This window comes from Kwoniella dejecticola, chromosome 5 (assembly GCF_000512565.2).
Source record: "Kwoniella dejecticola CBS 10117 chromosome 5, complete sequence".
Classification (NCBI taxonomy): domain Eukaryota; kingdom Fungi; phylum Basidiomycota; class Tremellomycetes; order Tremellales; family Cryptococcaceae; genus Kwoniella; species Kwoniella dejecticola.
Window position 1 is genome coordinate 2,047,073 of NC_089305.1, and position 21,675 is coordinate 2,068,747.

Consider the following 21,675-nt stretch of genomic DNA (forward strand, 5'->3'; position numbering starts at 1 on the left):
ATTTTCGTTTGCAGTATCTCGTATGAGGTCCCGAACGGGCGTGTAATTTTCCACTTTTTCACAAAGGCTCCTTTCACCTGTCGATCTCGAGCTTACAATCCCCCTCAGCAGATCGACAGTATGGACGACCAATCATTTCAGCCCAGGATCAACGATCGTCTCAAAAGAGACCTGATCGCCACGATTTGCATTCGACAAGGTCTAAAGTAAAAAATGAAGCATATATACATGTATATAGTACCGGCCAGTTGCAAGTGGGGTGTAGGTAATGTTCAGAACAAGAATATCGTCTCTTGCACAGAATCGATCTTTCTCCTACTTACAGCTGCGCTGAAGTTCTTCCCCCGAATCACCACGCACATATCCTCTCTTACTGCTCAGTCCGGCTTCTGATCGATCTCCTTATTATCATTATGCACTTCACTCACACCTCACGCCTCCTTCTCCTTCTCACTGCTGTCGCTGATATCCCAGTCTCGAAGGCACTTCCTCCACCGACATCCGATCGTCCTGCTCAAGCCGCGGGCGGTTCCTCGTGGTCATGGACACACAGTTGGCGTCACAATATTGAGCCTACAAAGCCAACACCTACTTCACCGGGCTCTGTGGGGTCGGTAATCAACAGTGCTCCAGCGGCGGATGCACCCATCACTTTCACACGAGTAACCTATGAAACCGTTACTACCACCATCAATGATGTCGTCGACTCTCAAACCGCTTAGATCTAGTCTTCACATCTTTCTGCTCTTGCCGGAATGGTGCTCATACCTTAGAACAGCTGTAATATCGTACATTCCATTCAATCTACGCCTATACTGCGTCCATCCAGAAACGACCCCCTTGAACTCTAGATCCGGTATCTATATAGCAGGACCATGTACATTTGGTGGGTGGACTTGGGGGTGTGCCGGGAGAACATACTGTAGAGAGGGGCCAAGGGAGGTCGCTCATTGTCACTGCGGGGAGACACTGCGAAGATTTATCTTGCCTTATGCTTACATTCTATGCAAACAATCTTGCTTCCAAGCAGAATATGACGATAACTAGCCAGATGCTGTTCGACGCATCACTGCGCATTGAGCAGTCCCTCAGAGCCAGATTAGCTGCATTACAGTATGACACGGCCGATCATTCTGTGTACGATCGACCATCATTGCAACGTGCTCTACCTACCAGCATACAGGGAAGCAACCTCTCAAAACACAGTAGAGAATCTTACAGCATTCGTGCACATCTGACGTCATGTAACTTAAAAAATCAATGGCAGCCGCATGCAGCAGCCTCGGCCATTCATGAAGGTCCAGCTGATCAATCGACGAGATGGATCTGGTTGACTATAAAGGATTCCCAAGAATGACAATCTTCAAACCGAGCCCCTTTGATTCAGGAGATCCTTTCATTCATCAACAGATCAGCGCTCTGCAAAAAGGAGGCAGATCGTCGGCAGCATCTCGCTATCGGCCGTGACCATCAAGGCTCGGGCAACAACAATATAAAAACCGCATAAGTTGCACTCTCACACTGAGAATGCTGATACGTAATGTTATACCAGACCATATTGGATCTTCGCTTAGCCGGACTAAGCTCGTAATCTCTTTCAGATATCTAGACTTTTAGTCCGACCAACTCAACACAAGGAGCGGTTACAAACGAAACACCAAAGCAACATGCTACCAAACGCCAAATTAGCAGTACTCCTGCCTCTGCTGGCCTCCTTGTCGTCCACGTTGTCTGCGCCTCATCCCGCCATCACCGCAAACGAGATGACTCAACTCTCGAAATCAGGTCATCTACTTGAGAAGAAGGAATATACTCTCAGCCTGGAGCAAAAAGTAGCTGTCAACACGGATGGATCGATGATATCAGATATAATCGAGCCCTCCGCCTACATCGAGCAGACCACGGTATCATCATCTTCCTCCGCCGCTACGACCGCTGAATCATCTTCTTCCGTCCTGCCCTTGGGTGCGATCCAGACTACAAAAGCTTCCACCGTTTCAGATGCCACATCCACCGACTTGCCATCTAGCGCTAGCGAAGAACTGACCATTGCTTCGTCTGGAGCCGAAACTCCTGCCTCGACTTCAGTTTCGGACAATAAGCCACTCTCGACTTCCAGCTCACCAGCTTCAACTACCGATCCCGGAATATCGTCTACCGAGGATGTCCTTGTCAGCAGTGCTACAGGTGCCTCTGTCCCTGCAGACCAGCTCGAGAATTTCAGCACCACCCAAGTGGACACCTCGACTGCCTCGACTGCAATCTCAACATCTGCCACCGAGCCCTCCTCAAACGTCCCTTCCGTCTCGGACACCGCTTCGGCCGTGCAAAGTGGTGTCGTGACCAGCGCCCCAGCTGCAGTCGAAACTTCATCAGATAGCAGCATCCACACCTTTTCTCTTTCGGCTAGTTCTTCTGACCCGAGCAATCCTTATGGGGTTAATGAGCCACCGGCAAGTACAAGCAACTGTACCTTAGGGAGCAGGGAGTGCCACGGTCAGACGATGTTGATCTGTGATTATATCCAAACTCCTCCAGATATGAGCTTAGGTGAGTTTCAATTAAGCTTTTCTGTCAGATCAACCCTACAGCAGACTGATTTGACTCTTTTGCCGCGATCTTATAGGCTGGATCAGACAAGAATGTGCGGTCTCTTGCGATGCTGCTACAGGCTTCTGCGTTTAGGGTGGGCAGGACGATCTCAGCTGCGCGCGGACGCATGAATCGCACTCTGCGCTGGCCGTGAATCGTCAATATTGTACGATCCATTGTGCCTTGTTTGTTTATGTTTATGTTTATTCCAATGGATTCGATTTACTGGAATTATTGCAGGTTGAGGTATGCGTATAGCCTTGCGAAGTGGCATCTGGACTACATGGCTGAGAATCCGTATATAAAGGCTACAGGCATCACTCATTGTTGACAAAACTTTCAGAATGCTTCCTCTCTAACACACATCTTTTCACAAGCGTACAGCTCTACAATCATGCTCTCGTTCTTGAACTCCCTGATCTTCTGCTTACTGGCAGTGTCGGCCCTCGGGTCTCCTGTGAGCCATGATACCAATGCCGCAAGACTTGCTCGAGGTCTTCCTTTGAAAAAGCCCGCCAGAGCTTTCGATCCTACCAGGACTGTCGGTGAGTATTTCTGTACATCACACCTTCTCATCGAGTATCGAGGTGTGGCTGATTCGAGGTGGTCATGACTGGCAGTGCGACGACAAGAGCCCTCTGGTGCGCCTCAGACAGGTGCAATCGAGATAACCGATCAGCTCGGTAGAAGAAAGAGAGTCGGAGCTACATATATGGCTTACAGCTCTGATAATGGGGCCTTCACCCAAACTACTGTTCGTATCATCACCCGCTATCATCACTCAGGGGTTCCTTCCTTGCAAGTGACGCTAACGAGAATGCTGTCTTTGCAGGATTTGGAATCTGCTGCCATGTTCAAGATCCATGGAGCAGGTCCGTTCTCTGGTCAGACGGTACAATGATACAATTCGGCCAAAGGCGCATGGTCGGATCTAGGTGTTCTCGGATTGGACATCATGAAGAGCGGTCATGCGTGAGTACCGACTAACGAGGGGATCTCTTCCGGAGCTTAAATAGTTATGTTCGGTCAAGACAGCCATTCTTATTACTGTCCTCCCTTGATGAAGCTAGCTGATTGGTTCCGTTGTCTCTGGGGGTGTAGCGTCACCATCTTTTCACCGGGTCAATCTAACGTCAAGTTCGACATGAACTCATATAACGTCTTGTCTTTCTCGTACACCGATACAAAAACGAACTCGGAGCAGGTAGTCACTCCTTACTCCCCTTACCAGTACATCATAAATATCGGAACGGAAGAGTTGCTCCTCTGCAACGCTGCGGATGATACCGATGCGGGAGCATATTATGATTCGTACAAACAGGTCGCCATGATCTTCGTCCGTAAGTGACTGATTTCAAGTGCGATACATAACGTTTGGCACACACCTGGTCACTGCTTGCAAGCTGACCTACTGCTCTCATCAGGCTCTCAAAGACAATAATCCTAGCCAGCCACAGCCTCTCTCCTTCCGCACCCTCTCCTATTCGTATCTCGATTACTGTCCGGCCGAACGGATGATCCAATTAGGGAAGAAATCGTCACAGTCGATCGCTAGATCTCTGCTCGAGAATTGCCGTCTTTTATTTTGGGCTTGATATATGAACAATTTATGCAATGTCATTCTACTTCGTCTCCTTCCTTCCATTGTGCAATGTGCGTCAAATTCCATCTTCGCCTCCATGCTTCCGATGCGCAACTATGAAGCCTCACAAAACCCCTGAGTCTGCGCATAGACACTTCTCACTGGAATTTACGTTACTAACCAAACAACCGATCGATCTTTATTACGGCATGTGATCGTCCGGTTGTCTTGCTCCAAATTCTAGGTTTTGCCTGAGGCGCGAACGTTAATCGGTTTTGAGGATAGTATGTAGATCATCTAGTGAAGCATATTCTATACATGTTAACGTCATGCAGGGTGTCTCTAGAGACGCGCAATTCCAGGAATCTGGCCATAGTCAGATAAGAAGCCGTGGAATGTTTGCTTTGTTTGCTTTGCTTTGTTTATGTTTGTTTGTTGTTTACACCTGAAAATTGTTTGGCCCACTTGTACCCAGTCCTGAACTCCCGGACGTGTATATAAGCCGGCTGAGATGATATGTGATCGACGGTCCTCTTCTCTTTCTATTTCTACGAACTCTTCACGAAAAGACCATCCATCTACAGCCTGACAACCAAAGGACTGCACGAATTTCTAAGTTAACACAATGGTCGCTCTTAAACTATACACCTTCTTGCTCCTCGTCTTGGCTTTCACCGCCTCCGCTTCTCCAGTGGTAAACAGACGAGTCGCCACCAATGCCGCTCGATTCGCTAGAGGTCTACCTCCCTTGAAGCCAGCTAGAAACTTTGATCCTACTCGAGGTGAGCTCAGATTGGAGCTGTTACCATAGAACGACATGACAGATGAGCAGGCTGACACCTCGTCGCGCAATTTAGTGAGACGACAACAACAATCCGGAATCCCTTAGAGCTTGGATAGAACTGATATCCGCCGTATGCTGTGAAGTCTCTTGCGCGCGATCGTAAGTATCATGGGATCCTCGAAATATTGCTTGAGTCGCAAAAGGCAAAGCTGACGTGTACTTTCTCATCACTTAGCGATGGGGAACGATACCCGACCCACATATAATATGCTTGACTACTGTTCCAGCTCATTCCTCCTCTTTCTCGATTTTTACTCTCTTTGGGCTTCTAGGTGTATGCAAGCGTGCTTTCTACTTTGGTGCAAGCCGTCGACACCGTGTTCCTACCTACCCCTACAAGGCGATGACCGCCCAATCACCCGGAATGATCGCCAGGATGTTGGATTATCAGCCTACTCGGTTGAATAAAGCATATACGGTACTCCTAACGCTGATCGGGTGCATTTGTTGACGATTGTCCGGATTGAGAGCAGACCGCATATGATCGCCGCTGCGTTACCTTGGCCTACAAAAGAGTGCCTTTGCGGTAAGTCATTATAGTCAATCAAAGGATACTGCTTGCACCACTACCATCAACCTGAACTAGTCGTTCGCCCTCGAACTATAATCTGAATGACGCCGTCTTCGGATCAATTTCATTATCGCATAGGCTCAACGAGCGATCAAAGCCAATCACTAAACCCACATAGAGGTTTAGACCCCTTGACGACGAGCATGACTACTTTTGGAGGATGATCGCGTAGGATCTGAGTGCTTCTCGGCTATTGCCGCTTGACTTTCCCTACTTATGCACAGCGACAAACTACGCTTGCACACAGACCCAAAGAGGAACCAGGGAGGGAGAAAGGACCAGGTCTTACGGGGAATTGTACGCACGCGCACACACCCTGCGTCAGTGTAGGGCGTTACCATTTCCATGGGTCGCTTCTTCAAAATCACCTCACCCTAGGAATCAAGCCAGTGCTTTGGCTGCTATGCATCAATTGTGATGATGTTGTCATGATCGTTGTTTATTCGGAATGCATAGTCATTGATTGGTAATATGAGAATGTACGTCGCTGCTGTATACGGAGGAACAGAAATAAACAGGCAGAACCAGACCGTGTAAAAAGGATGTTACTATATTACTATAGCTGGGACCGATTGCCGCTTTCCCCACTTTGACTTTCACGTTGACACCCATTTTCATTCTTCATCCATTATCATTCTCATATACGACTTGAACACATACCTGCCAATTCGATACAACTCAACACCAATGACACTGCTATAACATGGACTCAGGACCTTCTTGCTTCAGGTGTACTCACCAAGGATGCTCAAAGACGTTTACCAGGAAAGTGAGTACCAGGACGATCATTCGACTCGTTATGACTCAATCCTTCCCCACCCTACTGGTCTCTGTCCCCACTTCACCTTACCGCGTCTTCTCACTCAGATCGATTCATCTTCTACCGCTGACTCTGCTATGTCTCGGATCAGGATCACCTGTTCCGACATGCTGCGAATCGTCAGTCTTGTTGTAATCATCCCCTGGTCCTATCGGCAGTGCATGGAGAATGAGAATGCTGATATCGCTTGATGGGAGATTGAACAGATTCAGAGGAAACATACAATTGCCCTAAGTGCGGAAGACCCTTCAAGCGCCTTGACCTCCTTCAGCGACATGAGAAAAGGAATATATGCGGGAATGAACCATATCGATCACCCATAAACAAACGGAGAAGGACATCGGAAGGTGCAGGATCGAGTGAAGAAAGGACGAGGAGCAGGAAGAAGTCTGAGGATATAACGGAGAACGCGAACAGCGATCCACCTGTATCAGCGGTTAGCACAAGCTTCAACAATGTCAATCAGCCCAGCTCCACATCAGTGACTACTCCAATCGCGTTATCATCCAATTCAATCACTCCGCAGAACCACCTACTAGAGATCGGTCAAAGTTCGAACAACAATAACATCGGTAACAATCTGGAGGATGGTATAGGTTTACCATTACTTCCGTTGGCAGACCAACAACCACAGCTCAGCAATTTACCACCTTCGAACGGAGGGTACATGAACAATACGAATACGAGTACGGCGACCAGTAATGGTGCAAGTGGGGATTTTATCAGTGTCTCGGATTTAGGGTTCGGATTATGGGCTCCCGAACAATGGGAAGCGTTGCTACATGAAAGTCTAGCTCCCCCCTTCAACGAACCAATCATCTCCAATATGAACTTCGACTTTTCGCAAACAGGGCAGCAAGCTCAGCAGCTTCCACCTCCTACACCTAATTTCACCAATCAATGGTATCAGCCTACCAACTTGTCCTCAAGTATCCCTACAATCTCTGACAGCTCTTCCCTACCACCGCCTCCGCTACATCGTTCGACATCACAATCCTATGCTCGATCACAATTGCAATCCGACGAAAGAGGTCAGTCGACCTACTATCAGACGGCATCAGCAGACACCGGTGTCGCTCAGAACCTTGTGATGACGGAAGGGCTTTTGACAAAATTGCAACTTGCTTTCCCGGTGAGTCACTCCATCCCGCTTAGGCAAGACTTGTTAGCAGTTGCCATCGCACTTGCTAATATGGGTCTTTCGGTTTTCGCAGGATTTCAATGTGACATTGCCCTACGCCATCGAATCATTGGAACAGTACTGGATGAAGACAGCGCCAACATTCCCCTTCATACATCAAGCGACACTGGATTATCATACCTCTCCCGCCGAACTCATTATTCTGATGATCATAGTCGGAGCGGTGCACACCACCTATCCACGGAGGAAGGAATCCTCCCGAATAGTCATGCAGATCCGAGGAATGCTGTTTCATGAATGCGGTCTAGAAATGCCCACCTCGACTCTGCAATCTTTCACGCTATGTCACGTATACGATACATGGTACGGCAATGCGGAAAGCCTGTTCGTCGCTCAATGTATGTGGCCAGTCATGGTCGCTCATTCAAGAAAGAAGGGTATAGGTGTTGCTGGTAAGCCGGATCTGGACGCGCAGGGGGAAGAAGCTTGGGCATCCTGGGCGAAAGATGAAGGTGAGTCATCATCACTGTCCATGTACAGGCTGTATAACTCCACGAACCACTCCCAAGAGACGTCTACCTTGTCTATGTCAGATGCATCATGCTGACCTTCTTCTCGATTGACAGAGCGACGCCGATCGGCATACTGCGTACTATTGATGGATACTCAATTATCAGCATTCTGGAATCAACATTGTTCCCGTCAACTATCCATCTTCGCTCATAACCTGAATCTACCTTGTCCCAAGTCGCAATGGGAGGCTAGAACAGCTAGCGAATGGCTCAAAATCCGTCGGTACAGCCCGGTGCAGAACACCGCTACGACAAAGCCGAAGACGTCCAAATCAGGCTATCTCCCAGGTCTTCACCCGGAATTCACCGTGACTGTCGTTGCTGAGGGGTATTCTTCCGCTATCATGTCTGCCCTATCGGAGGAACATAAGTTCTTGTTCAAGGTCGATCTAGATAATTCCTTGACTATTCAAATGGTCTTGATTGGCTTGATTGCGATTGCCTGGGACTGCAGAACGAGAGGCGGTATGGGTATAAGGTTTAGGGAAGGTACTAAGCATTGGAGATCCATCGTCTTTAGTGGTAAGTGCCTAATCCATTGTACCATCAGAACTCGCAACAGCCCACCCTGAATCTACTCCAGCTCAGACGGACTCCAGAGAAACAGGCTGATAGACCATGATACCAACGCTAGCCGTCATCCAACTTCGAGCCGCTTATGAGTCCGCGGTAATGCACATGAGCGGGACTATCGAGTCTAGAGATATGAGGGATACGTTTGCCATCTGCATCATATCTGTCTTGAGCGATATGTAAGCTGACTCAAGCCTGTGCGAGGAGAAGTCTGGCTGATGATTGTCCGCATCCAGCCCCATGCTACATGTCGCAGCTGGTGCCACGTCTTTTTGTGGAGCTTCGAGTGAGTTACCTGCCCTCTGTCAATGATGGCTGAGATATGTCAGAAATTGGCGCTGACATTCTTCGATATCTTGGTTAGTCGGCCCACGACAGTACTCTGATGCCAAACGTCGCCTCAAGCTTTGGGCTAAGACAGATGATGCTTGGACCTGCGTATGGCAATCTGTCCGATATCTTCGTCAAGCGTTGTTCAGTGAATGGGGTCTTTACTCTCCTTGGGCTGTGTTCAATACCACTGTGAGTGCGGTCTGTCGCTTATTACATGATATGCAGCGACATGGTCTGATCACTGTCAATTCTGCTCAGCTGGTTTTGTGGGGTTACACAACAACCATTATTCACCCACCATCCTCATCTTCGTCTACAAACTCAAATCTGACAATCGCTTCGGAGAGCACCGTCCCACCACCACAAGCACATCAACCGCTAAGTGCTGCCTATGCAACAACGTCGTTCAACTTTTCGGCACAGGAAGATACAGATGCTGAAAAACAACGTAAAATCACCAGCTGGTTCCAGCGTATACTCAATACCGAAGGTAAAATGTTCGAATTGACGGAACCGTCAAGTATGGAAGAAGTGATCAAGGATCTGCTGGAGATTGTGTGCATGAAGCTAGATGCGAGCAAGGAGGATACGGATAAAGATAACAGCGTGCTTCTGGCTAGACTGATGAGCTCTCGAAGAGGCACTCACAGGGGATGATGGGTCGTGTAACTCAATTTGAGCGACCCGTCTTGGTCTCTCGCAGTGGGGTGTCGCATGTGCGGACAGAAGGAGGGGCACCGGCATTGATATCAATCGGAGACTGTTCGCATGTGAAAACGGATTATCTGGCCTGGGAACGACACATGGTTTTGGAATCAGCCTGATCTACGGCGTTTAGCTTCTTGGTGCATGAAATTTGGGTTGTAGTGAATCGAATCTTATGCCTTTCAGTTGTAAATATTATATAAATCATTTGTTCCTGGTTGTAATGTGTATACCTCTCTTGTGCTGAAGTTGAGCAATGAAATGTCTGTCCATGTCAAGATCCAGCTGTATTACACATTTCCTTTACATGACGTCGAAGTATAACGAATGAATTGGATCTTTGTGATTACCATCCTTTCCACGGGACCCAAACATCTACGACTTCCTCGCCTTTACCTTCTTGCTCATCTACGACATACATCCAGGGGAAACCGGCACACACTAAACACGCATGCTGAGGTACGATTCTGACCGTATCTCCAATCTTCAGCTCTTCATTCTCGCTGATGGTCTCTCCAGGTCGATGGACGAGTGTACCGTGTTCCTGCGAGATCCTGCCCAGATCCCACTTGGTAGCGTAAGAAGGGGAGACTAAGCGACCGAAACCGGGATATCGACCTGTATCTTTCGATACTGCCAATGCACCACTATCGCACATCGCTTCCTTTCGATGAGGGTAGACCGATACCACTTTACTGACTACCGTCAAAGCTAGGTGAGAGTCTGGTACGAGGGAAGTGGCGTGTTGTTGAAGGTCGCACATGCAATAGCATCCTGCGTGTCTGCGGCAGGAAATATCATCAGATCAGATCAGATCAGAATTTCCTGATTCCCCTTCGCCTAATGCTCGCTATCCTCCTGGTTGAATCAATGAAGAATGAAGAACGAGTGGAATGTAGTGATGAGCAATGAATAGGTGGACTCACAGTTCTAGCGTACCTTCCAAGCCTCCATGAGCCTTTTGGACCTCTTGCACAGCAGCATGTGCAGTCGGCGTAGCGCCAACACTCAATATCCAGTCTCCCTTCGCACCGAGATCACGGGCTACTTTGGCAGCGGAGTTGACGCAATCTATCTCTCCTTCGAAATATGATGATCCCTTTTCTAACGTGTCTGAGGCGTATGATTGACCGAAATCTACAGTTATAGAATGTCAAAACAGCATAAGCGGCCATCCTATCATTTGTAGGATAACGAAAAGATGCATTTCAGATGACGAAATGAGCACTCACGAGAGTAGAATCCAAATATCTCGACGTGGTTGGAGCTTAGGACCGCTTGAATGATGTCTTTCAACTGTTGACTCGTGGGAGGTACACCAGCACGCCTGATTCGAATTAGACATATCAGCTTCCATGGCTACGATTACGCTCTGCGCGCTTGGGCCACTCGCAGAGATTGCTCGTGTTCCGAGCCATTGGAGGAGGAAAAGGTTGAAGTATGATCCGAGACTCACCTTCCTCCACCGTCAACTTTGACGAAAACACTCCATTTCTGCTTCCTTCCATTCTTCTCGTTGAACTGACTCAACAGCTTGATCTGCTCTGGGTGATCCACCATCAATCTGATAACACCTTTGGATCCTATTATGTCTTGTGCTCTGTTCAGGTCCTCGATCTTATCCGATCCAACAGGCATAGAGTAGAGTATCTGTGGGTACGCCAAAGTCAGGATCAGCGCTCGGTCCAGCACAAACCATATATCGAAGGAAACATTCCAGAGGACGTGTGTAACCCTCATCGTCGGAAGATTTTGAGAAGAGGGAGAAAGGAAACGTACATCGTCAACTAATCCTTCGTCTACCAAGCCGTCCTCCACTATTTTCCAAAGCTCAATCATCGTCGAGCAGATCGTAGCTTTCACTCCACCAGCAGCAGTGACTTGTAATCTCGTTCCTTCTGTCGTCTTATGCGCTACATTGTCATGCAAGATCAAGTCGAGTCAGCAACCTTATAAGATCAAACGTCCGTCTTCGACTCTCGCTCTGCTCACCACTCCCTCATCCCATCTCATCCCATCCAGTTCCAGAAACAATGGCCCTTCTCCTGCCGCCCCGCGCCCCCCTCACAGAGCCGGCAACGGCTTCACTCACTCTTGACATGCGCTCTGAACCCCATACCCCTTCTCTTCGACTCCGCGGTAACTTCCTCGCAATTCCTCTTGAATCGACTACGATCCACTACCAAAGCTGGTGTTCTCAACTGATCGATCTTTTTGCCTACGAACTCATGTTGTAATGCCTGTTTTGACGGGAGGGCGTATAGCGAGGTATGGGTGAAAGAGGACATCTTCGGTTTGTCGAGATCGAGATTGATATCGAGCGGGTCGTTTGAGTTGTTATTGCAGTACACTGAGTGCTAGTCTTCTTGAGCTTCGTTCCGGAGAGATTGTAGCTGCAGTTGATATGAAGATATCCTCAAAGTATTTTATCAGTAAGTCTTTGAAAAGGTTTGATTGCAGAGAAGCGAATGATAAAGGCTGATAAAGTGGGGTGACACCTGGATCGGTTAAATGGCGGACCGAATTGGCCGAGATGAACACCGTACAACAGAGTGGGGGAATTCGCCCAAAGTGGGGAATTCGCCTGCAAATGAGGAAGTCAATTACGCACGGAGCGTTCGGAGCAGCATGAGTAGGAGGGCATCTGGCTTCAAATCCGTCCCAAGGGCATCGCAACACATCAGCGTAGGACAAGCGAACAGGTCATGCAAATTTGGAATGTCATGCGAGACCTACGAGGCAGTGACAAGCGATGCAGCCAGTGTATATTTCAGATAGGCTATTGCTGATGTAGCGATATATCAACTAAATATGCATATGTATCAAAGCATGCCAAATATCTGAGAATCCCTGGATCGCTCGAATGTCCTATTCTGCGCAAAGCGTATCATTTATCCCAACCTAACAGACTTCCTGGGGAGAGGTTGTCCGCTGCGCCTAATAGACTTTCCCATTTTCCCTCCTCCTCAAGACCGCACCACCTCTATTCCCATTCAACACACCCTCTTCCATCGCTATTTGTCCGTTCACCAGAACGTAGCGTATCCCTTCTGCACGTTGTTTGGGTTCATCAAACGTCGCTTTGTCTTTTATGGTTTTCGGATCGAACAGGACCAGATCTGCCGCTGATCCTTCTTGGATCAAACCTCTGTGCGGATATATACCCAGTCGTTTGGCCGGTCGAGATGTCAGATGCGAGACCATTTCGTTGAGTGATAATAGATTCAAATCTCTCGAGTAGTGTCCTGTCATCACGTTGATACATCGGTCAGCTTCACGCTTCCGCTATCCCGAATGGGCGGTCGGGCTTACCCAAAAATCGTGGGAAAGTGCCGTATGCCTATTGTCGATTGATGCATCAATCAGAGACCATTCATTCAAAACCACAATCGATGAAGTGTGCAATTTGAAGTGGACCAAGATGTTGCTCACTCTAGGATGAGTACCTTTTCCATGTAAGATGGCATCACTCCCCGAACAATGGGTATGATGGCACATGATCTCCCTCACGTTTTCCTCGTTGCCGATATGCATCAAGCAGGAAGTCGCCAGTCGATCTTTCACCAGAACCTCAAAGAACACTTGGATAGGTAATAGACCGCCGAGTTTCGCAGCTTCTGATACTCGTTTCCCAGAATAATGTCGAATGGAGGGTTCGTTACACGAGCCAATCTTTCCAATCGGATTAGTCAGCTCGGCTCTTCTTAGACTTCTGCTAGCTCACGAGAGAGGAATGAACTCACCTGTATCTCATCCCAATTAGTCGGTATTCCGTGCCCACCATCACATCCCGTGATCTCGACTGCTCTCCTGATCTTCTCCCGAGTCATCTCATCTTCCAGCCTTCTAAGAGTTTCCGGTGGCCCGCCCGCACTGGCCCACGAAGGTAATAGGGCTGCTAAGGTCGTGCATCCCGGTAGATAGGGATATGTATCGAGCGTGACGTCGACCCCTGATGCACGGGCCGAATCGATCATAGAAAGTAACAGAGGGGCCTTCCCTTTATTCTCCGTAAAGTTGAGTGTGGCATGTGTCAAGTCTGCAAGTTGATCGAGGCCATGTCAGCAAGTGTCAAAAGACCAAGACCACATGTGAGATATTGGCTCGGCCTTGCCACTCAAGCATTCATGATGAGATGACTGAAGGATCTAAAGTATGTGCTTACGAATAGGACAACCAGTCATCCTTCCCAGACCTAACATCTCGGCGTAGCTCTCTATCGCTTTGAACCCATAACTCCTGTGATGTGGCGCATAGTGTGCTCCTGGGTATTCTTCCGCCAAAACTCGACACAGCGATCCCAATTCCGAGGTCGATGCGTACATTCCCGGTGTATACGTCAAACCGCTAGTCATGTTGCAATAGATCAGTTATGATCGCTTCCGAGGCATGACGAATCCTGGTAGAAAGAAGAACGATTGCTCACCTGGACATGCCCACTGCACCTTCGCTCATAGCCTTCCTAAGCTCGTCTTCCTGCCTTGCAATCTCATCAGGAGTGGCCACCTGGTCCCACGGTCCACAAGCTAACAATCGTAAATTACCCTGTCCGATTCGCATCATACACATAGCATCAGTCATACGCTTCAGCATAATCTTCTGGGAGACGCCTTGACTAACTCACCTGCGGTACGAGATACGCGACGTTCGTAGCCGTCTTATTTCGCTCTAAGCAGTCAAGGTATTCTCTGACCGTCTTCCATTCAAATAATCCCACATCGGGATAATCCTCGGGGGATGGGTTACCATTCCAGCCTGCTATCTGTTCTCGGATTGCCTTGAGCTGTTGTTGTGTGTGTATAGGGGAATATGAGATCCCGTCTTGGCCTATGACTTCGGTCTATCCGGCAAGTAAGAAGTATATCAGCACTAGCTTTTAGCAAAAGGAGGGGTTGTGTGCGTTCTGTCGGCACGAGATTTCGAAAATCTCCGCAAACGACGTAATTACGATCGACGTCGCTGGCTAAATGAAAGGGAGGATTTCATCCGAACAGCAACAGGTCAAGCCCGAAAAACAAAAGACGATAGGTAACGACAAGAATGACAGAAGAGCGAGCTATGCGTGCCTCTTCTGACTCATTCAATTAATTGATCCAAGAGGAAATTCTCTGGATGTATTCGGGTTTGATGAAATGGTCATCGGAGAAGAAGCCAAAGGTAGGGATGAGGACAAGGATATCCCGAATACCGACAAAGAACCATTTTCTCAGAAAAAAAGTTATACCGACGATCGAAAGGTAGAGAGAGGGAGAGAGGTAAAGGCGCCTTTGAGTGACTCACCGTACAGCCTTGACTGATCTTAGCTTCATGTTCAGGATTCGTGAGGAGGTATAGATCGGAATGAGCATGGAGATCGATGAATCCAGGAGACAAGACCCATCCCTTAGCTTGAATCTTTTTCACCCCTGCTTCGTCCTCGTTGTTGGTGCCACTGGGGTGTATCGAGTTCGGAGAGGATATTTGTTTGATCAGGCCATCGACCACCAAGACGTCGGCTTCGTATGGTTCTACCGAGGGATCACCTGAAATTATCGTTGGTGAGATGAAGAGGATTGACATGATGCTCTTGAGTTTGCGTTCGAAAGTTCCAATTGATGATGCTTGACTGATTCACTAGATATCTGTTTATCTTGAAGACTCTTGCGATTAATGGCTGGTGCTTGAGGGAGAGATGGGGATATTCACAAGAAGAGGGATAGCAAAGACGAACAAGGTTATATACAATGATCCTTGGCCTTCTTATAGATATTTACATGTACCAATGTTGATTTATGATGAATATCAAATTTGGGTTTTACCGAAGTTCTACTGCTTTCATCGGGGTTGATGTTGATGATGACGGTGTTTCATTAAATCGACCGGAGTAAGAAGAGGCAGGGCAAAAGCTGTCCGTCTTGATCGGTGGAGAACGATCAATCTGTTGATGTCCAGATCCACCTGAAAGTGGGTGTGAAGGTGTTCAAGCGAGGTAAGAAGGCAGCAAGGCAGTGACGAAGGAGGATTCTCTTCGGACACGAGCGAAACGGATGTCAGAAATGAGTGAAACCCCTCCTTTCCCGATGAGACCTGAACCACTCTAATTCCCTAATTGATCTAGTCTTGATATTGATCTGATTGATGTTAATGTTGATGGATTGTTCTGATGCCTCCGTATACACATAAGAAAGGGGACACGAGAAGAGTAAAGAGATCGACGATGAGACACCCCTCCTTTCGGACCAATATTCGATTAGACTGCGATATACGATATACAGAGTCAGAGTGGGTAAAGAAGGCTATTCACAGAAAGTCTAGTACAACAACAGAAAGTCCACAAGAGATGTTGGTTTAGGATGGTCATGAACATGGCCCAGTATGCTAATGCTACACCTCAGTATGTATGTTATCGGACCGAACGAAATGCTTTACCCACTTTCCAAGCTACCCCACCCAAGTTACGTTATTTCAATGAAGGAATGAAATGAATGAATCGTTTACCTGGTCTTGCCTCACCGCGATTGCGATTGCTTACTCCTCCGCACAATTGCCCAAGAGTGGGGAAATACGAGTACCTTCAGGGTTGTATTAACATTTTAAACTCTTTTCATAGATAAGGGATAGAAGTCCCTCTAAGATACTCCGTAGAATAACCTGATACAGTGGACAACCGCCTTTATCCGTGATTTTCCTGCGCGTCAATTATCCTCCGTTTCCATAACTTGGTCTTCGCTTGACATGATCGCCGTGTCCTCTAAAGTCAGATGGGGAACGTCAGGTGGGGAGCAATGTGAGACGCCAGTTTAGGGCCTTCCTGAGATATGAGAGTCAAACGTATGCAAATCATCTATGCTCAAAAAGGCATATGAGTGAAGGGTCGGACTAGCAGATCAGTGCGTTTGGTCCTTGCGTATCTCCTCAACTCATGCTCGCCTTCTATCACCAAGCCTCTCGAGCAGGTAGAAGGTGCAAGAGGACACCTATACCCACTCAAGCAGCGTATAATCGACGGATAAAAGTTTCCAGACTTTTACAAATAAGGAGCGGAATAACAAAGGATTCCGTGTGATCGGAAATACTCCTTGACATGGTGGTAACACACATATACACACACATATACAACTAATTTCACCCGTTCCCGTACTAAAATCGCAGCAAGGATGATCATCACAAGCCCCAGAAACCTTATCCTGCAATCCATCCCGAATGGTGATTGGTGCGGACGAGAAATAGCATGTAGATCAGGGTGCTTTGTGTGGTGTGGTGAAAGCACCAAATGAGAATGGAAGTAAAAGGCCTGGAATTCGATGTCGGGCCTTCGAACCTTCGATCAGACCAGTAGGGGGTGGGGCAAAGTCGAAGCAAACAGAAAATCAGAATGTGAGTGAAGTCCAGCGTTAGTGACAACGACTCAAGTCTGGATCATCTCTTCTCGACTTCCCAAATTCGACGGATCTTGCTCGCATAGCGTATGCAAATATCAACAGGACTACTAAGGCTGGTCGAGGACAATCAATGGTCGGACTCGATGCAGGTCTTCTCCCCTTGAATCGCATTTGTGATCAAGAATGTCCTTCCCTCCATTCAACCTACAGAACTGGGTTTGAAGCGATGGAAATCAAAAAGCACTACAATGTTCATGCATCGCATATACAGCTCACGACCCAAATTCGTGGAAGAAAGACATATCATAATTATGCACAATGGTTCGTCTAACAAACCACTTATGATGCACCAACACTTTCTAGGTCATCTGAGTAGCCGTATAACTGTCGACATGCCTACTAGCCGCTCGTCCTCCTCCTCCTAAACTACCAACACCCAGTCCACCCATGCCCATGCCCATGTTGACCCCACCCACTCCGCCAGGTAAATTACCTATCCCCAATCCCAGTGCAGCCGAGGGTTCTCGATCCTTTCGGAATTCATGTTGACTATACACTTTCCCAGCGAAACTCTTGGTACCTTGTTCGAGATCCGTTTGGGCCGAGGGTGGTATGCCGAAAGGTGGGACTCGTGCAGTGCTCAGCGAAGTGAACAGGTCTGGAGAAATCATTTGGATGAGCTCGGAAGGTGTGACTGAATGAACGAGAGACGAGAGTCCAGTATGAGTCGCAGAATCGAGGTCCGCCAGGGACTTATCAACAGCCGTAGATAGCCTGTTGAGGCGTCGAACATCTCCGTTGCTATCTGGTTGTACTTGTGCTTGGACTTGGATTCGTGCTGAGGTCGAAGTCGAGTGAAGAGAACTGGAGCACGATGTCGAAATGAATACCCTTTTGAGCGGATGATCTTCCTCTAATCCTTCTAAATACCTGCTCGCCAGCTTGCCGCATATATTTCGTGCACTGCGTCCACTTATGACTTCTCCTCGCAAGCTGACCAAGAGTCTGATCACTTCTTCGCTGCATCCTAACGGTATCGCTAAATCTCTTTGGTTCTCCCCATCAATCGCTTGCGATACCAACAATCTAGGTAGATGTTTCGCCAGATAAACGTTGAGTCGTTTGTCCGTGAAAGGGCGATTAAGGATATCCAGTGCAGCATCTATAGCTTTTCCTCCTTCTTCGGCGAATGCTAAATCTGCCAGTCTAGTCACATTACTCCTCTCCTCCCCTTCTTCCACGCGGAGTAATTCCTCTTCACCCGCATCACGGAGTACTAAAAGCGGTCCTAAGCCCAATGGGAGGTTCTTCCACGCTTGCAGATGCCGTTCAGAGCTCGAAGGCTGATCTAGGATCTTCAAGGGGTGCTCAGGCGGGAGAAGGGGAAGTATCGATGGATGTACAGCATTCTCGGGAGTCGACAGAATCTTGTCTCGTATTTCAGATGGATGTGTGATGAGGTATATCAAGGCGGTAGATTGTGTGAGGAAGAGCGGAAAGACAGGTTGAAAGTCGTCTAAGAGGAACAAGCAATCTAATGCGCGTTGAGAGATTGGAGGAGGTGTTTGATCGTTGAGTAAGTCAAGGAGTGAGTTTGGGGTATCTCCGCACCATGCGTAGAGCCATTCGTAGCTCTCCTTCTGGTCAGCTTTCCCTAATGGCAATGATGAAGAAGTGTAGTCAAGCGGATGAGCGGATGATACAGTGCTCGGAGATTGGAAAGACGCTGCAGGAGTATTGAGCGAGTCGCCTGCAAAGCCGTATATGGATATAGTCAGTCGTTCAGCGGGCGAATAGAACATCATCATCCGGGTGGTGACCTGTGGTAACATTGTCAACAATCAGCTTGGATCTGAGAGGCCTGCAACGTGCGTGATGATCGGGCCAAGCAAAACGAGGATCAGAGGCAGATGGTCCAGGAGAAGGGACTCACTCCGACAGGCATATCGATAGGATAGTCCAGAGGGTTCTCAGAAGGTATCACCTTTATACTGGTCGAGGCCAGCGCGTTGACGGGGTTTGATGGCGAGACATTAAGCAAGATCCGAGCTGTGAAAGAAGGGGGATAGGTCGTCCTTGCGAGTCAGCCAAAGCATCAGCGTTGTACACGTTGATCGTCCTGTTGAGGGTTGAAGCATTCTCTGAACATGTGTCGTCCGCCGAAACTCGGTCACGGCATGTTATGAGGTGGTGCAGAAGTAAATCCCTCAAACTTGGACTCACCCTTGTCCAGTCCCAGGCAGACTTCTCACTCCTTCGGGTATTATCCGTACGTGGCTGATCCGCACAGCTCCATTGAATCGTACCACCAAGAGGTTATCGTTCGCGATGTTGGTAGGGTAAAGGGTCGGATTGGTAGCGTGATACAGCAAAGAAGGGGGAATCATCGTAATGACGGGTGAAATTGCAAATGGGGGTCGGTCTTATATGCTCATGCAAGTCATGACTCTCGTTATGATCGTATGCATTCAATGGTCTGGAAGCTGGCTGCGGTACTGGAGGCTATACTTATGATCATATGCCCGTACTCTTTTGCATGATCAAGTGGATGATGTCGTTGAATGTGATGAGAACGGGGTGGAGAGATGAGAAGGAAACGATTGCAGCCAAAAAGATCAAGGCACGCAGCCCCACTTCCATAACCTCCACAGACTTCTCCATGCTAATTACTCTGTCTGAGCATTTCTTAATCTGCATGTCATACATGTCACAGTTGTAAAAGGATAAAGAATGTCCATCAGAGCCCGAGATCAAGTAGAGAGGCACAAGGAGAAGCACTAGGGGGCTTCTTGACATAGTGCTGTAATTGCCGTTTTAACCCTAATGATCCTCTCGAAAAAGTCAAGAGGCGCGTACCATGATTTGGATACTAGGCAAATGTCAGATGAACTCTCCTTGAATGTCGACTACGAATATAGCGGATTGGAACCAGTTGCGTGCTTCAGCCGCAACGAGATGTGTACTGCACGGGTAGGCGAAGGCTATCTAGCTCTGCTGACCTTAGACGGCAGTACCATGAAATCCTATCGTGTTTGAAGCGAGACCTCACGCCTTGACATGTCTGTCTGATACATCAACCTTGATCAGGCGAATATTTTGCATCCCACGAGCATATACGCTCACCCAAAGAGCCCAAAGAGGGTATTCGATCAGAAAATAAGGGTATCTACCGGAAACTGTATTAAGGGGTATAGAGTTTGTAAGAATGGTATGAATAGGTGATTCGATAGAAGCAGGTGGGGCAGGCAGTCCCCAGTCGACCCGTGTGGGCCATCGATACTGACACCTATCAGTTGCTCGCTGAAGTCGGATCAAATATCTGCAGGAAGAAAGCCGACAAGTTCAGTATGTATCTGTATCGTCTGACTGCCCGTTACTGTGTCGGCAAACCCGGCGGGAGTTAGGTGGGATTTGACTTACCGTTCCGCATGAAAGTCAAAGTGACAGGCTTGACGTCCACCATGGCATCAGTGACATCGCCATACGAGCTGGCTCCTACGATATACGGGACGGAGCCGCCGGTCAGGACACCCGTGTATAGCTCAGCGTTGAACATGCCCGGTCCAGTCTTTTTCGGCCAGTTGACGGACAGGTGATTAGATGATTTCAAGTCGACTGAGTATCCATCTTGGCTCGGAGCGAGGAGGACGACACTGAAGAAGTGGATACCAAAGCGTATTGTGTCATCTAGCAGTTCGGGTCTGAAAGCATATCAAAGCTACTCACTCTTCACCCGACACAGCCCCCGTGTAGACCGAGACCACAGTGAGGTATTGCCATACTTTGTGGTCTGGATCGTACCACTGAATATTCTGAGCGGAAAAAGGTCCCGATCCTGGGATCTTGAATATTTGAGCGTTGGTGATATCCTGACAGGTAAGAGTAGTTCAATTTGAACGTTAGTCCACAGTATATTGTGACCCCATTCGTTCTCCAGGAGAGTTGTCCGAGGTGAGAGGTGAATGTGCTTGATAATATGACTCACGGTAGTAGGTACAAAGGTCTCATCGCTGGTACTATACCCGACGTAGACCGTGGGGTCAGGACCCCTCTTTCGAGTGGGGGTCCTATCGCTAATGACGAAGACTCCCGTCTGAGTTGCTCCGGAGGGTTCCTGTCGTCGAGCTTGAAATCAAGTCAAGTCAAGTCAGGCGCGATGTCCTATCAGCTTGACCGCCTCAAGTGCGTATATACTAGAGCAAGCTATAGACTACTTACCGACTGTTCTTGAGGGATCGAACGTCCTCGCTGGTTTCTTCAGAGGTAAGCCCCTAGCTAAACGAGCTGCATTGGTATCGCCGTTTATCTCGGTGGGCATTGGAGATCCGAGCACTCCTACCGCGAGGAGACAGATAGTCAAAGCGTGCAGCAAGGAGACGAGCATCTTGAGAGAGTTCTGATAATTAGCTGAGAGACTGGGAAGAAGGGATGGATGAAGAAACTACCTCGATTGACAAGTTGTACAAAAAGAGAAATTTAGACGAAATTAGATGAGCAGAAGAGAATACAGCGATTCTATATATACGAGCATATGTACATGTACATGTACATGTCCATTTTCACCTTTATGTGTTCCTGTCT

General features: G+C 48.1%; 7 protein-coding genes across 7 annotated transcripts; 3 read left to right on the forward strand and 4 right to left on the reverse strand.

Annotated features, from left to right (window-relative positions):
* Positions 1-1,667: 1,667 nt before the first annotated feature.
* On the forward strand, positions 1,668-2,685 carry I303_104863 (uncharacterized protein; the record flags this gene model as incomplete). Its single annotated transcript, XM_018407464.1, has 2 exons — positions 1,668-2,550; positions 2,627-2,685. The coding sequence occupies 2 exons, from the start codon at positions 1,668-1,670 to the stop codon at positions 2,683-2,685; spliced, it is 942 nt and encodes a 313-aa protein (XP_018262675.1).
* A 301-nt stretch (positions 2,686-2,986) lies between these two features.
* Positions 2,987-4,033, forward strand: I303_104864 (uncharacterized protein; the record flags this gene model as incomplete). The annotated part of the gene is made up of 6 exons (XM_018407463.1): positions 2,987-3,137; positions 3,213-3,346; positions 3,425-3,464; positions 3,528-3,564; positions 3,694-3,932; positions 4,017-4,033. The coding sequence occupies 6 exons, from the start codon at positions 2,987-2,989 to the stop codon at positions 4,031-4,033; spliced, it is 618 nt and encodes a 205-aa protein (XP_018262674.1).
* A 2,259-nt stretch (positions 4,034-6,292) lies between these two features.
* I303_104865 (uncharacterized protein) lies at positions 6,293-9,685 on the forward strand (the record flags this gene model as incomplete). The annotated part of the gene is made up of 9 exons (XM_065969053.1): positions 6,293-6,358; positions 6,501-6,528; positions 6,616-7,541; positions 7,624-8,062; positions 8,177-8,644; positions 8,757-8,874; positions 8,932-8,981; positions 9,060-9,217; positions 9,287-9,685. The coding sequence occupies 9 exons, from the start codon at positions 6,293-6,295 to the stop codon at positions 9,683-9,685; spliced, it is 2,652 nt and encodes an 883-aa protein (XP_065825125.1).
* Positions 9,686-10,079: 394 nt separating this feature from the next.
* Positions 10,080-12,021, reverse strand: I303_104866 (uncharacterized protein; the record flags this gene model as incomplete). The annotated part of the gene is made up of 6 exons (XM_018407460.1): positions 10,080-10,515; positions 10,660-10,870; positions 10,966-11,060; positions 11,190-11,383; positions 11,513-11,646; positions 11,826-12,021. The coding sequence occupies 6 exons, from the start codon at positions 12,019-12,021 to the stop codon at positions 10,080-10,082; spliced, it is 1,266 nt and encodes a 421-aa protein (XP_018262671.1).
* Positions 12,022-12,670: 649 nt separating this feature from the next.
* Positions 12,671-15,292, reverse strand: I303_104867 (uncharacterized protein; the record flags this gene model as incomplete). Its single annotated transcript, XM_018407459.1, has 8 exons — positions 12,671-12,978; positions 13,046-13,073; positions 13,166-13,405; positions 13,477-13,772; positions 13,899-14,080; positions 14,160-14,278; positions 14,358-14,573; positions 15,014-15,292. The coding sequence occupies 8 exons, from the start codon at positions 15,290-15,292 to the stop codon at positions 12,671-12,673; spliced, it is 1,668 nt and encodes a 555-aa protein (XP_018262670.1).
* Positions 15,293-17,453: 2,161 nt separating this feature from the next.
* Positions 17,454-19,481, reverse strand: I303_104868 (uncharacterized protein; the record flags this gene model as incomplete). The annotated part of the gene is made up of 3 exons (XM_018407458.1): positions 17,454-18,914; positions 19,028-19,169; positions 19,318-19,481. The coding sequence occupies 3 exons, from the start codon at positions 19,479-19,481 to the stop codon at positions 17,454-17,456; spliced, it is 1,767 nt and encodes a 588-aa protein (XP_018262669.1).
* Positions 19,482-20,383: 902 nt separating this feature from the next.
* Positions 20,384-21,478, reverse strand: I303_104869 (uncharacterized protein; the record flags this gene model as incomplete). Its single annotated transcript, XM_018407457.1, has 5 exons — positions 20,384-20,460; positions 20,515-20,747; positions 20,821-20,963; positions 21,080-21,219; positions 21,313-21,478. The coding sequence occupies 5 exons, from the start codon at positions 21,476-21,478 to the stop codon at positions 20,384-20,386; spliced, it is 759 nt and encodes a 252-aa protein (XP_018262668.1).
* Positions 21,479-21,675: the final 197 nt, after the last annotated feature.